The 13,955-nt window shown below is 41.4% G+C and overlaps 1 protein-coding gene across 1 annotated transcript in view; it reads right to left on the reverse strand.

Annotated features, from left to right (window-relative positions):
* The window catches only part of DNAH11 (dynein axonemal heavy chain 11), a 143,647-nt gene that overhangs the window by 85,273 nt on the left and 44,419 nt on the right, over positions 1 to 13,955 (reverse strand). Inside the window, exons 31-38 of the mRNA XM_035129059.3 lie at positions 13,011 to 13,142; positions 10,477 to 10,637; positions 8,339 to 8,495; positions 6,841 to 6,986; positions 4,811 to 4,927; positions 3,168 to 3,306; positions 1,112 to 1,204; positions 232 to 426 (exon numbers count right to left, since the gene is read on the reverse strand). Of these exons, the coding sequence (XP_034984950.3) occupies positions 232 to 426; positions 1,112 to 1,204; positions 3,168 to 3,306; positions 4,811 to 4,927; positions 6,841 to 6,986; positions 8,339 to 8,495; positions 10,477 to 10,637; positions 13,011 to 13,142 (1,140 nt within the window). The remainder of the gene's footprint in view (positions 1 to 231; positions 427 to 1,111; positions 1,205 to 3,167; positions 3,307 to 4,810; positions 4,928 to 6,840; positions 6,987 to 8,338; positions 8,496 to 10,476; positions 10,638 to 13,010; positions 13,143 to 13,955) is intronic.

Here is a 13,955-nt window from a genome sequence, read left to right on the forward strand (position 1 = left end):
ACTAGACAGGACCAGTAGGTCCTACATATTATTTCAGAAACTCAAATCTTTACTTATAACATTGGCCTACACATGTACAGTAGTATTACTGAAATACCACCACTTTCAGGACACAAAAGGAATGTTATCATTGTACACAAGCATAACCTTCACATTCAACACAACCTGTCTGCAATTATTTTTTGATTGAAATTCTTAAGGGGTGTAATTAGAGGCAATGGATTATTTTACTTTGAGAATAAAGCTCTCCTCAGGCTGCAAGCGAAGCTCCAGGGTAGACTGTTTAACCATCTGTTCAAATTGCAAGTCCCTTTTCCTTGGAACATCCAGAGCCGGAAACAGGTCACTGATTAGGCCCATGAAAATGGGGATATCATCTGTCACTATCTTGGGCAAGTTGAAGTCCCTTAAGGCTCGCATAAGTACCTGGGAAAGGACAGTCAACCACACGTTATCACACCTGCAAGAGCTTTCAATCAACAGAAAATACGCTTTTGTAGTAACAGAGTTGAAGAAGCATTCCTTCCTCTGAGTAAAGAACAAATATGGACATCCATTAAAAGCAGTGGTGAGAAACCCTCAGCCCACAGCCTAATGCCCTCTGGACCATTACTGGGCCAGTCTTGCTCTGCACACACCCCCTCTGCAAATCACTTTTCATTTTCAGTTTTGTGTGTGCTCCAGGATGGAGGCAATCCAGGGGCGGGGGGCGGGGAATGAAGGTGGGAGGAGGGTGGTAATGGTAATGGGAATGGGAATGGGAATGGGTGGGGCAATGGAAGGAAGAGAGAGGAAACTATGTTCATGTGGGTGGTGAAAGGAAAGAGACAAAAAGGACGGAGGAATCACAGAGATTGAGGGAGATGGGATAGCAGAGACAGACAGACAGACAGAGGAAGCGTGCTATGCAATATTGCAACCCACTTTGGGCTCCATCTCTGCCCATGACTAGCATGACAAATTACCCCTAAGGAAATGTAGCCTTTAGCAGAAAATAATGTTTCTTACTCCTGCTCTAAAGAGGTAATTTTATAATTAAAATCAAACTGGGGGGGGGGGGAAGCTATTCCAACATTATGCTGATGAAGCACCAATCTGTGCTACTACGTACCTGATCTTCAGGTCTAGCCTTGTCTCCTCGCTTCAGTGAGCCGGCAACTACCAAAACAGACTTAACAGCACGAAGGCCCCAGTCATAATGATCCTGTGGTGAAGATATAAGGGGGGGAAAGATTAATTGTTGACCTGTCAAACATGGCTAAACAAATAAATTCTCAAAACCTGGGAACCAAAGTTGCTGTGCTGCGCTTTTGTTTTTGATGATATTATGGGTGTTGCCTATGGTGGGGTGAGAAGAATTTCTAAAAATGAGAATATCCAGTCAAAGGTTCCAAATACATATACAGGCGCACCCCACCCCCACCCCCCATTTACGTGCGTTCATGTCATGTGCAACTGTGCATGCGTGCAGCATCAAAAACCCAGAAGTGGAGGAGAGGGACTTGAAGAGACTCAACAAAGTCACACTGTGCCTCCGGTTCGTGAGGAGACCCTCCCTGGAGCATTACTATTTGGAAGCAATCTATGATCCCTGGGAAGATGGCCGGTGTGTGTGTGTGTGTGTGTGTCACAGAATGCCACCACAGTCCATCTAAAGTGGATCCTATTCTTGCTCTGCCATGGATTCTGTTCCCCACCACTGCCACTCCCACTATAGGACTGCTCTGTTGGGCAGAGTTGTGCTTGATTAGGGAACTGTTGTCTTGGTAGGGTAAACCTGTATTTATTATTACAGTTGTACATCGGAAGTCGAACGGAATCCGTTCCGCAAGTCCGTTTGACTTCCAAAGTGTTGGGACACCAAGGCGCGGCTTCTGATTGGCTGCAGGAAGCACCTGCAGCCAACCAGAAGCCATGGAAGTCCTATCAGACATTTGGCTTCCAAAAATAGTTCGCAAACCAGAGCAGTCACTTCCAGGTTTGTGGCATTTGGGAGCCAAAGCGTTTGACTCGTAAGATGTTTAGGATTCAAGGTACGACTGTATTATGCATTTCATCCTGTCTGTATCAATTTTATTGGTCTGTGACCAAAAAATTAATTCATTAGTAAGACTGTTACAGGTTAGGATTAGGGCTCCTCAAATAATTGCTGTTTGCTTGCCTGAACCTTTTAATTAGCTCCTTCCCTTCTGAGTTGCTCCTTGCTTTCAGAACCCATCTTGTTTTTTCCTTTCACCTGTGTCTGTCTGTATCCTACTTTTCACTCTTCCCAGTGAATATTCTTCCCAGAATATTCTAGTGTTACCAACCTCACCTTTTGCCCCTGATGTTGTGCTTTCAGGTTCCCAGATAACTAATGGCTACTAATCTCAAATCACACCAGCAACACTGTGTACTTGGAGCAGACCCCTTAGGCTCATGGGCCACTGATAGACCATTGTCTTCAATGCTTTGAGGATTCACAGTGGTAAGCAATGGGCAGAGGCCATACATAACCTGGCTCGCAACATGTGCCAATCTCAAAGAGACTCATGTTTTTGTAGCAATCCAGCAAATGAAAAAGAGATTCCTTGTAATATACTTGGAATCAAGTTTCACCGAAAATCAATGAAGATTACTTCCATATAAACATTTTAAGAGATTAGAATGTAAAACAAAAATTAATAGGATTACATAGGCAAGTCTATCCTTTGGAACATTAGAATGCTTACAGACTTGAAGATTGATTACAGTAATCAGAACCAAGCAAACATTACATTGTCTAAAACAAAACACCAACACAGAAACATTTTCAATTGTTTCCAATAATGCTGAAATAAATGAATAAAGCCAAACTAAATCAATATTCAACAGACATGACAAAGTTGTACATATGAAAAGGTAAGCAATTCCCTTTTCATTTAATTCCATCTGTTCTGCTTCATCTGTTGTAGGCTACAGGGCTATACTGGGAGAACATAAATAATTTTATGGGGCCCCCAATGCATGTAGATGTGATATATTGCCGATAATGTGTGCTTTCTCAGATACTGTGAATAGCTTGAGTAATTTTTTTGCTTTCAAAAGCATCCTAAAAGCATCCTACATTTTATTTTGCAAGTTTGTATTGTAGCACAATACCATTTGATTAGCATGGGAGAAATCTCGAGGTCCAAAAGAGCCCTTACCTGTTTAGAGAGAAGTTCTCTACAGAGAGTATACAAGGTAATAAACTTCCTGGCTAACAAGCGTGCATCAACAAACCCCTCAGCAACCAGCATAATTTCACAAATTAGTTCAATGTCAGGGACAACCATTGCACAGGGTCTAAAAAAAAGTGTAAGAACCAAAGACAGGGATTAGTATTTAAATATTGTGAGAATAACAAATGCCCATCTCACCTAAATTCAAGACAGTGATGTCTACAAACATTTTAGCAGAGCTCAAGAGAGTCACAATTATGTGTGTCACTCATTGCTAACAAGAACTTCCAAAGCAAAAGCAAAAACAAAAAAACAGGCTAATTACTCGTTGGAAATTATTAGCATTTCCTACTAGTGCTATTTCAATGGAATCAGCTGATGGGTGTAGGCTTTGCAAGTCCCCTATAGACAAATCATGAAAATATAAGATGCTGTTACAGGGAATCTGCAAGATGGCCCTTTATGTTGGTAAAAAGCAAGACTAGACAAACCACCAGTTCCAACTTGATTTCTTCCAGAACGAAATTCTGGCAAAATGATACCATTCCCAATAGTTCCAATTAGAGTGTGTGTAAAATAATAGTTTATTAGTTTCGTGATGTGAAACCAAATAACTAATTAAAATACTGCAGTAAGCACATAACATAGATGGTTTTGGAACAGTAGGTTATCTAGTTTGGGGGGGACCTCGGATCTGTGGGCCAAATGTGACTTGCCAAGCCTACCTGGACCTTGGGGCTCTTCCCAAGCCATGCCCTGCTCCATGCCCTTGAGTATTTTTGCTTGGCTGAAATGTGTCTTTGAACTGGGACAATATCTCTTGCTTGTAGCGTGTTTATAGAAACATCCGAATTTTGCATGGCTGGAATGTGACTTCCTTTGGACAGTTGGCCACATCTGTTGCTTTGATCACTTTTGCTTCTAGCCCAGCCCACCAATGGCATGCAAGCCCCTGGAGGGCTTCCTGCCTACAAGGAAATGTGTCCCTCAAGCTAAATGTGGTTCCCCACCTTGACCCAGTGAAAGGTCATTGAAAATAAGTCAGTATCAGACACGGAAGAGACATATTAAGGCAGTTACAATCTACATGACTGTCTGAACTGTGGATCTCATGTGCCATATTTTAAAGATCTGAAACAAGAAACCAAAAGTCTGTCCACAAAACGGAAAGCTGGGAACTTAGAAAGATTTTTTTCTCGTTTGGGGTGAAAGAGACATTCAGGAAGGAATGTGCTAAGTCCTGCTGCTGCCCAGGAAGGCAAGGCACTTGTGACTAGCTCTTTGTCCTGCATCATAATAAATGAGTTGTGGGCCTTTCCCCCCCTTTTTTTTCTTAGTAATAGGGAGATACTGTTCAGTGCTTTAAGAGAATTCAGTTAGTTTTAGGTTTTCATCCTAACTCGTTTAGTTTTGTATCGCAACTAGGTTTTTCACAGAACAACAACTTCTAATGCACACTTAGCAAAGATACGGAAATAATTTGTCTCCCTTGGTTATCAAGGGAGCTATCAAGACTGCAACTTCGGAAAACTCTTTCACACAATCATTGTGCAACAAGTCAAGTGCAAACCAAACAACTGACATTAGGTGGCATAAGTGCTCAGAATGTGAATCTGCTTCATACTTGCCTGAAAAGAGCTTTCAGATTTTCAGGTAATTCTGTTCGGCCTGCATAACCTGGGTTCATAGTAATAAATATTCCAACCGATGCTTTCAGTGCAATGCTTTCTCCAAGGAATAAAAACCTGCATCAATAGCACGATAAAAGGAAAGAAATGGCTGAAAGTGGTTGGGATTTAAGCAATTCTCTTTGACTCCATTTTCCTCTTAAACACACACACACACACTGTGGTCAGAACCCAAATTCACACAGCTAGTTCTGAATACCCAAGATGATTTGGGCCTTGTGCTTCTGGAAGAGCTGCTCACCTACCCCACTCTGGTATTGCATAGCAGAACTTATTTTGAAACTGAGGTGACTTTCAAAACATTTCAAATGAAAATAAAATGTGCTAATGCTATGTTATGGGAGGACCGCTGTTTCATACTGGACAGGGCAGGCCTAAACCTTTCAGAATGCCTAAAGTAGTTTGATTTAATTTCTTTTCAGCATTCCATACAACTGTATCAAACCATAACTAAACAATGGGTTGAGTCCAGACCTTTAGGTCACATGTTCACCCAGTGAAATCAATGAAATTTAAATTAGTTGTAACAAACAGAGCTAACCTATGCCTAGCAGGGGAGCAGGTAGGTGGAACAGAGCGACAGAGATGTCACATAGACCTGCCAGGGTGGATGGTAGGGGAAGTAAATTCACACCCCCATTCTTTTCTGGTGCCAGCTCCATGCTGGCGTAGCAGAAAGGTTCAGATCAGATGCCTTTCCAGGAGCTAGATCAGTATAGGATCTGGCAGATCCATAACTGACCCTGCTCCATTTCTCCTACACATACCCAGGCTCCCTGATTTGAGTTATTTGCCAATGGTATTTTCTGCAGAAGAGGTCTCTGCGGTGGAGGTTGGCATAGGTTAATGGACAAGGATGTCTGCTGAATCATAAACCCTTCCATCAGCACAGATCATGAGTATGTCTGCACTGCAGCCTAGCTTGTGTGACTAGCTCACTCTGGATCTATGCCAACATGAAGTGTTAATGGTTAAAAATGCTAAATAGGTCTATATACAGTGGTGCCTCACTAGACGAATTTAATTCGTTCCACGGGTCTATTCTTATAACGAAAAATTTGTCTAGCGAATCCCATAGGAATGCATTGAATATTTTTTTTTAAAAAAAATTGCCCATAGGAACGCATTAATTGAATTTCAATGCATTCCTATGGGAAACCGCGATTCGCTAGACGAATTTTTCGCAAAACGAATTTGTCTAGCGAGGCAACCTCCGCTAGAAAAATCATTTCTTTAAGCGAAAATTTTGTCTTACGGGGCGTTTGTTAAGCGAGGCACCACTGTATTTTCCATTGAATAGCTAAGCAAAACAGATTCAATTAATAAACAATCCAAAATTCAAAAAATGAAATTCATAACTAACAAGGGGATAATACCCCACATCATATGCCAGTCACGATTTTTGGATCCGATTTCCAACTAATATCACATGATGTGTAATCATTGCACTTGTTGCTCCATGACTTTTATTGCATTTCAACTGTGGAAAAAAATGCTTTATAATTGTTGTTACGGAGGTATGAAATATCTCTGTTTTACACAGTGGAAACCAAGGCCAAGAAATAGTGCCTTGTCCAAGGTCACATAATCTGTATATGGCACATGCGAGACTTCAGCCTAAACCTTCCAGGTGAAAGTTCAACCCCTCTTAATCCATTTGGACTGGAGCAACAGATGAAAAAATAAATAAAGCATTTTGAATGTGGAAGTATTTATTTATTACCAAATATAATAAATAAATCAGAAGAATCAGGCTTAACAGGATACACAGGATAAAAAACCCCCAATAAAACAGCAGCAAATTATCCTCATTCTAGATAGAAAGATAAACTGACAGGCACAAATGCAAATACCTTTTCAAAGAGGATGTGAAAGTTAGCACCAGTGGGTGGTTTCTTCATATGCTGCATCTTCAAATTACATTGAATACATTAAACAATTTTGAAGGATGTATCTATTAATATACTCACTGTTTTTTCTTATTTCTTATGGCATCATGGATGGTCTTTACTTGCACAGCCACAACGGAAAGAACTTCTACTGAAATTCGGTTGAATTCGTCAAAGCAGCCCCAAGCACCTGTCTGGGCCAAACCTTTATAGATGTTTCCAATGGACTATAATAAATAAATGTACAAAATTCAGATTTTGTAGTTTGCTTTCTGAAAGAAAGCCTTTTCCTTATATGTAAAGCAACAGTTAATCATTTGTTGCATTTATAAGCTGCCCATGTAAGTGAGTGATATACAACTAATTAATCACAAAACCCTGTATTATTGCACTTCCATCTAATTTATCTATTACCGTACTAGTTGCCTGGTTATTCTGTCTAGTGTGTTCAAGAAATCACAGCATTATGCAGAAGATGATATTGAACTGTGCATATAGGAACTGGCTTTGTTCTACAGGAAGAAGAAAATAGTTTGCAATTTGGGACGTACTGTAATTCAGGGGACACACATTCCAATGGTGTGCCTTGATTTTCCTGAACACAAATGAATTCACCCCCTTTTTACTGAGTTGTTAAAAGGAATCACAGCAATATCCATGAAAAAGAGAGGAGCATAAAAGGCAACACTGATGCACCTATTCTCTCCCTGCATTTGTGGGTTTCAATGGGATGTCAGGGGCAGGAAGAAGTTTGAGGAGTGGGGTGATGTGCAGGCAGAGGGCAGGAGGTTGATCCAGAGGATCAAGGGTCAGAGGTTTGTGGGGTTCTGTGCCACCCATGAGGCAGGTGCCAGAGATGGTGGTAGAGCAGGCACCCCCAAACTCGGCCCTCCAGATGTTTTGTGACTACAACTCCCATCATCCCTAGCTAACAGGACCAGTGGTCAGGGATGATGGGAGTTGTAGTCACAAAACATCTGGAGGGCCAAGTTTGGGGATGCCTGTGGTAGAGTCAAGGGGAAGAGACCAGGCAGCCAGAGACAGGGGAAAGGAGGCGGAAAGAGAATTGCAGGGCATCTCAGAGGTGGAAGAGGCTGTGTCAGTCCCAGAGAGGCCTTTGGAATCTCCCATATCCTTCTGTCTCCATGGACAAGGAGGGGCTTAAAACTCAGAAGGAATCATAGGGCACTTGTCCATACTGCGTCAGATAAGCGAGTTTAAATAAGCTGAAAGGGGCGTGGTAATGCTGTTGCTCCAACTCTCTGGGTTGGAGCCTAGGACTGTAGAGGTAGATCGCCTAGCCAGCTAGTTGGCAGGGGTGGTCTGTATAACCCTTGTACCTTAGGAGCTGATGTAACCAAGGGCTTTGCCAACAAAGAAATAAACTCCCAAACATTTCTCATAGGGCTGAGTGTGCTCAGGACATGGGGACAAAATCTGCACGTTTTGATATTTGGTGTCCCAGCTTCCTATCAACAGTGGCCACAAAAAGGGATGCAAACATTTCTGTGCGTATAACAACACACTTATCATGACAGTCTTCCCTCATAAGAGCATCCCCTCAATACGGGCTCAGCACCTTGTAATCCATCTGTTCAGAACAGTTGAAGACATAGACCATCATCCCAAGTGCATGGCCCAAATCCTTGGTTGTCTCCGTTTTGCCTGTCCCAGCTGGACCTGCGGGAGCTCCACTCATTGTTAGATTAAGGGACTGCGTAAGAGTGATGTAACACCTTTAACAAGCACAAGCACAGTTACTATTAACACGCCAACAGTCTATTTACTTTAGTGGCTGACATTCCAAATCCACAAAAATGCAGGAACATTATAGTTGATAAACTTGCAGTAAGAGTATCATTATTATAAACTGTTGTTGTTGAATATTTATATCATCCTATTCTATCATCAAGTACCTAGAGGGGCTGCCTCTTGTTTAAGAGGTCTCCTGTTTAACAATAAAACATTTTTTTTATTTTTGTATCATTATTATTATTGATTGTTAAATTTGTATACCACTCATTTGTAGATCAGGGCAGTTTACAACATAAAAATACTATCTTTCTATCTATCTATCTATCATCTATCTATCTATCTATCTACGAACAAAAACAAACCAAGAATCTCCCCTCCCCTCTTCTGTTTAGCTTCAATTATTTAATTATGTTTCCTTCTTCAAACTGATTTATACAATGTTGCTTAATTTAAGCTTTTATATTAGGTTAGCTTGCTTTTATTGTTTTACACAATGTTGTATGGATTTATTTTTGAGCTTCCTGATATTATGATTATGTATGACTGCTTCCAATATGTTTTGAATCATTATGCTTACTGTTCATTTGCTATGTTGTGAGCTACTTCTTGTGGGAAAGTGGCTTACAAATAAGCAGATGCCAGATGATAAAACATCTCATTTTAGTCGTTACATTTTGCCCATCATTTTCATGATCCTAGAGCAGGTAACAATGTTAAAAGCTAAAACGAAATGAAAGCAATCTACAGTAAAACACAACCGAAAACCATAGCCTGCCAAATAATAATAATAATAATAATAATAATAATAATAATAATAATAATAAAAAATACAGCAAATACTTATGCGGCAATAGTACCACAGTAGGTACACAGAATCTGGCAAAATATATCCCATCAGTCCCTACTAAAAGTCTGGAAAATAAAAATGTATTTAATTAGTGTTGAAAGAGGGCCAAAGACAATGCCAATATATTTCAAAACCCTCCATTATACATCTACACATTGGGTAATCTTCCTTTACACATCATTTGCATGAAGAGGCTCATAGAGCAGATAGGAAGCAGACCCCCACATCTGCAAAGGAGCAATCGCATGTGAACAGCTGATCACATTTAGTTGTGCCATGTGATCAGGACCCCCAATCATGCAGAAGTCCCAATTGCATGGAACAGCCACCCCTCTACAGATGCTGAGATGGCAAGCCCAGCTACAACAGCTAGTTCCTCATCCTCGGCTACTTCTCACGCCAGCTCAGAATCAGAGCACTATGTTGCTGGCAAACACCGGGTATCTGATTTTTATTTGCGCAGTCTACCCCCAATGTAAGCCTTAATTTGGGGGTAATATTATGGGGAGCCAATGCAAAGTCATGCAAATTCAATAAAATCCTTGTTCATTCCACAGGATACAACTTTAACCTAGACTCTAAAGAATGTGGGTGCGCAAGAACACATGTACATGCCTGTGTTTCCTCTGCCTCTTTCTGTCTGGTGTGGGGAGGGTACATGTGAGAAGCAACCAGAGAGGCCGATGCCCATGGCATTCTCTCAAACTTCCAAACATGCCCATGCACTCAGAAAGGCTGGCAACCTTGTGACTATGGAGCTATAATACAGGAAAGCTGTGATTTCATGCCAATGGAGGAAATCCCACTGGGGGTCAAAAGTAAACTCTAGGAAGTCTTGTCCAACAATTCTTAGGCGTAAGGTTATCCCTTTCCTTCCTTGTCATACAATACAACACAACACACCACAACACTTCATAACTGTTCAGATTATATGGGGGATACCTTTTATTCCCAATGCAATTATTTTACTTTACAATGTGACTGTTTTTCTCAAAAATGTCTCATTTGCAATGTTAAGGATTTCTCGCAGGGGAGAATGACATCTCACTTCAAGTTCACATTCTACAAGGCGGATCAAGTCGAGGTAGCCCACTATTAGCCAAAGCAGATTTTACCTGTCAGTTAAAGGTGTAATAACCAGCCGAGGGGTATTTCCCAAATACTCATAGTAGTACTGGAACTGAGCATCACATATGTTGGCAAAGCAGTGTTTTTGGGCCCAATCCCATCGATGGCGCAGTTGTGACAGCCAAGCAAAAGCTTGGGAACTGGTGACCTAAAAAACAAAACAAAAAAACACATCTCCATTGCACAACTACTATGCCGAGGGTGTTAAGAGATGAAAGGAACCAGACATGCCAAAATGTCAAAACTGTCATCACTCATTTTCACGCCTCATCCCCAGTCTTTCCCAAGCAACATCCCTCATACTGGCAATTATAAGGGATTATATGCACTCCTGGGCATTTCCGTACCATACAGACGCAAGCGTAATGTAAGAACTGTTTAATGGAGCCTTTTGTTGCAGCAGACATTACAACTTCTTCTGCCAAGATCTCTTTCACCTTTTACAAGAAACCAACTCTGGGGATTTGATATGACTCAATTTGATCTGACTCAATATTTCATATTTCCTCAAAAATATCCTCTGGGCTCCATGAAACTATTATATATTTGATGTCTCATTTGTTTCTCACCTGCCCTTTTAATCTCATACTGTACAGTACTGTCTCTAAAATATCCGTGATATCAGTGGAAACAGAGCCCTTTGTGTCACAGGCAGGTGATGTAGGGCTGGTGCCTGCTTTTGGCACACAAATATTTTTTTTCCCTCAATTGCAGATAGCAAAGTCTACTTACGGTTCCCCTATCCCCTTTCTCTCAGTCTCCAGAGGAGGGAAGCAGAAACCATCTAAGACAGGTGGAGCCCACAAGCTATGAAAGTGCCTACCCATAGACTTACCACAAAACAACAGCATCAGTGGTTTGTCTGAACAGTCGTTTGAAAAGTTTTGCTCATGTGCTAGAGCCCAGGCCCCATCCCCTGACATACACATGTCAAGCACATAAGAGCTCTATGCACACATATACGTGGTTCCAACCCATGCACTTCCCCACTTCAGACATCCATGTTCAATCACAACCCATGAGCAAAACTTCTGAAAGCAGTTTCCTTCCTCATCAAATAGCTTCAAAGACACCCAGCTGTTGTGCACCAACAAATTGGTGCCAAGGTGCTGTGACAAAGCAGGAGCTCAAAACTCCAATTTTACTGGTTCCTGTTCCTACATTGTTCTCAGCTGCCTGCTCCAAGGCCCTCGTGGCTTTAGAGCTGATAAACAAGTGGTGGGTGAGGAGTTGTTTAAGATTGGGTGGCTGTCTGTAGGCAATGAAAGGTCTTCCTCCCAGAGCTTTCATTGCCTACAGACAGCCACCCAATCTTAAACAACTCCTCACCCACAATAATACAACCACCAGACTTAACATGGACACTGGTACCAGAGCCTGCAATAAACCCAGATGCCAACTTTGCTGCCACATACACCCGGACAACATCATTACTGGCCCCAACAACATCCAACATACCATCTCAGGACTATTTAATTGCTCATCTTCTAACATTGTGTATGCCATCAAATGCCAACAGTGCCCTTCAGCTCTCTATATTGGACAAACAGGCCAAACCCTACGCCAAAGGATAAATGGACATAAATCTGACACCAGGAACCACAAGACAGAGAAACCAGTAGGACAACACTTCAATCTCCCAGGACATTCTATACAAGATCTCAGAGCATCTGTTTTATTACAGAAAAATGTCAGGAACAGACTGGAAAGAGAAGTTGCTGAATTGGAACTCATTACCAAGCTTAAAACCATGGAGCCACCTGGGATGAATAAAGACATTGGATTCTTATCTCATTATGCATGATCAAGCTTTCTTTAGCACCTCAGCCCTTGCTTTTCCCCTGCAGGACCAATTGCAGCCATCAGCAGTCGTTAACAGCCATCTACAGGTTTACCACTCCCATCAGCCCATCACCCATTCCCACCCACCCACCCCCACCCTCTGTATATACATAAGGGTCTGACGCTTCTGTTTCAAGTGTATCTGAAGAAGTGTGCATGCACACGAAAGCTCGTACCAAAATAAAAACTTAGTTGGTCTTTAAGGTGCTACTGAAGGATTTTTTTTTTATTTTTTGCTTCGACTCAGACCAACACGGCTATCTACCTGTAACTTGATTTTTTATATATATATATACCATTTTTTCTGTTTGTATTATTTATAATTGTTTTGTTGCTTCTGGAAAGCATTTACTCATGCTAATTACCCATTCATTTCATAAAATTGCAGAGCTGGAAGGGAAACCCAAGAGTCATCTAGTCCAACCCCCCACAATGCAGAAATCTCAGCGTGCAGCTATCCATCAAAAACTGGACCCAGTTTAGCTTTGCAAATGTGCTGGCAGTTTTATCGCTGCACCGCTAGGATGAGTTTTACTTCAAAAAAAGTGCATTTGGGACACATTTAGGACTGCAGCAGAGAAAATGAAAAATGAAACGAACGAACAATAATATAAAATGAAGTAGTATGAACCAGTCCTTGGACCCTGGTATGGAAGACAAGATGGAGATTTAACTTTACCTTCTGAGCAACAAGCTTTGCTACCACATCTCTTGCATGAACATCTATTGTGCAAATAGTCATGATCTTCTGTCTGTCACTTGAAGTCAGCTCTCCCAACAATAGAGAGATAAGAGCATTTAGCTGAGTGATCTGAAAAAGGCACAAGGAAAGAAATGTTATTGAATGGAACTCCACTGTCTTAAGCACCACTTGTTGGTTTCTTGTATGCAATTAGTTAATTCAACTGCTGTAACAATTGTGCTGTATATGCAAAACATGTATATGCAGTACACGCACCAGCTTAGACAATGCTAGTAATTGGTACTGCAATCAAACAAATGCTTTTATTCTCTTCGTTTATATTCATTCTTGCTGTAATAAAAGCCTGTGAAAACTACACGTTGGCTATTAAGCATAATAAAATTTGTTAGTCTGTAACAAAACTTTTTGTAGTATGTTTGCAAAGACACAGAAACAATCTTATCTATGAACAGGCAAAGGAAATGCTTCTTTTATCACAGATAAAAGTGAGTAACCAATAAATACAGCTTGACAGGGCATTGTTTAAAACCACTCCTACAGACATATTTCATTTGTCTTAACGCTGGTTAACACAAGAACTGAGTCATAAGGTTTTTGCAGGACTGTGCCACTTCCAGCTTGCATGGGAAGGGGGAACTGAATTTTGCAAGACTGCTCCATGAAAAAAGCTTTGTGCACTGGCAAGCCAAGGAAATCAGCAAAAACTGGCCTTTCCTTGACAAGTCATTTTTCTGTATGAAGGAAGACTCTGTGCTTTGCGGAAGCATTCAAACAAGCAACATCCTACACATGCACTTGCAACCTAAAGCAGTAAAGTTCAGGTTGATGTTGCAAGCAGTGGCGGAGGAAGGGGGTGGGGGGCAGCCCGCCCTGGGTGCGATCCCTGAGGGGGGTGACAAACCTGCCCTGCCCCCAATGCCG

The sequence above is a fragment of the Zootoca vivipara genome, chromosome 11 (genome assembly GCF_965207765.1).
Source record: "Zootoca vivipara chromosome 11, rZooViv2.hap1.1, whole genome shotgun sequence".
Lineage (NCBI taxonomy): Eukaryota > Metazoa > Chordata > Lepidosauria > Squamata > Lacertidae > Zootoca > Zootoca vivipara.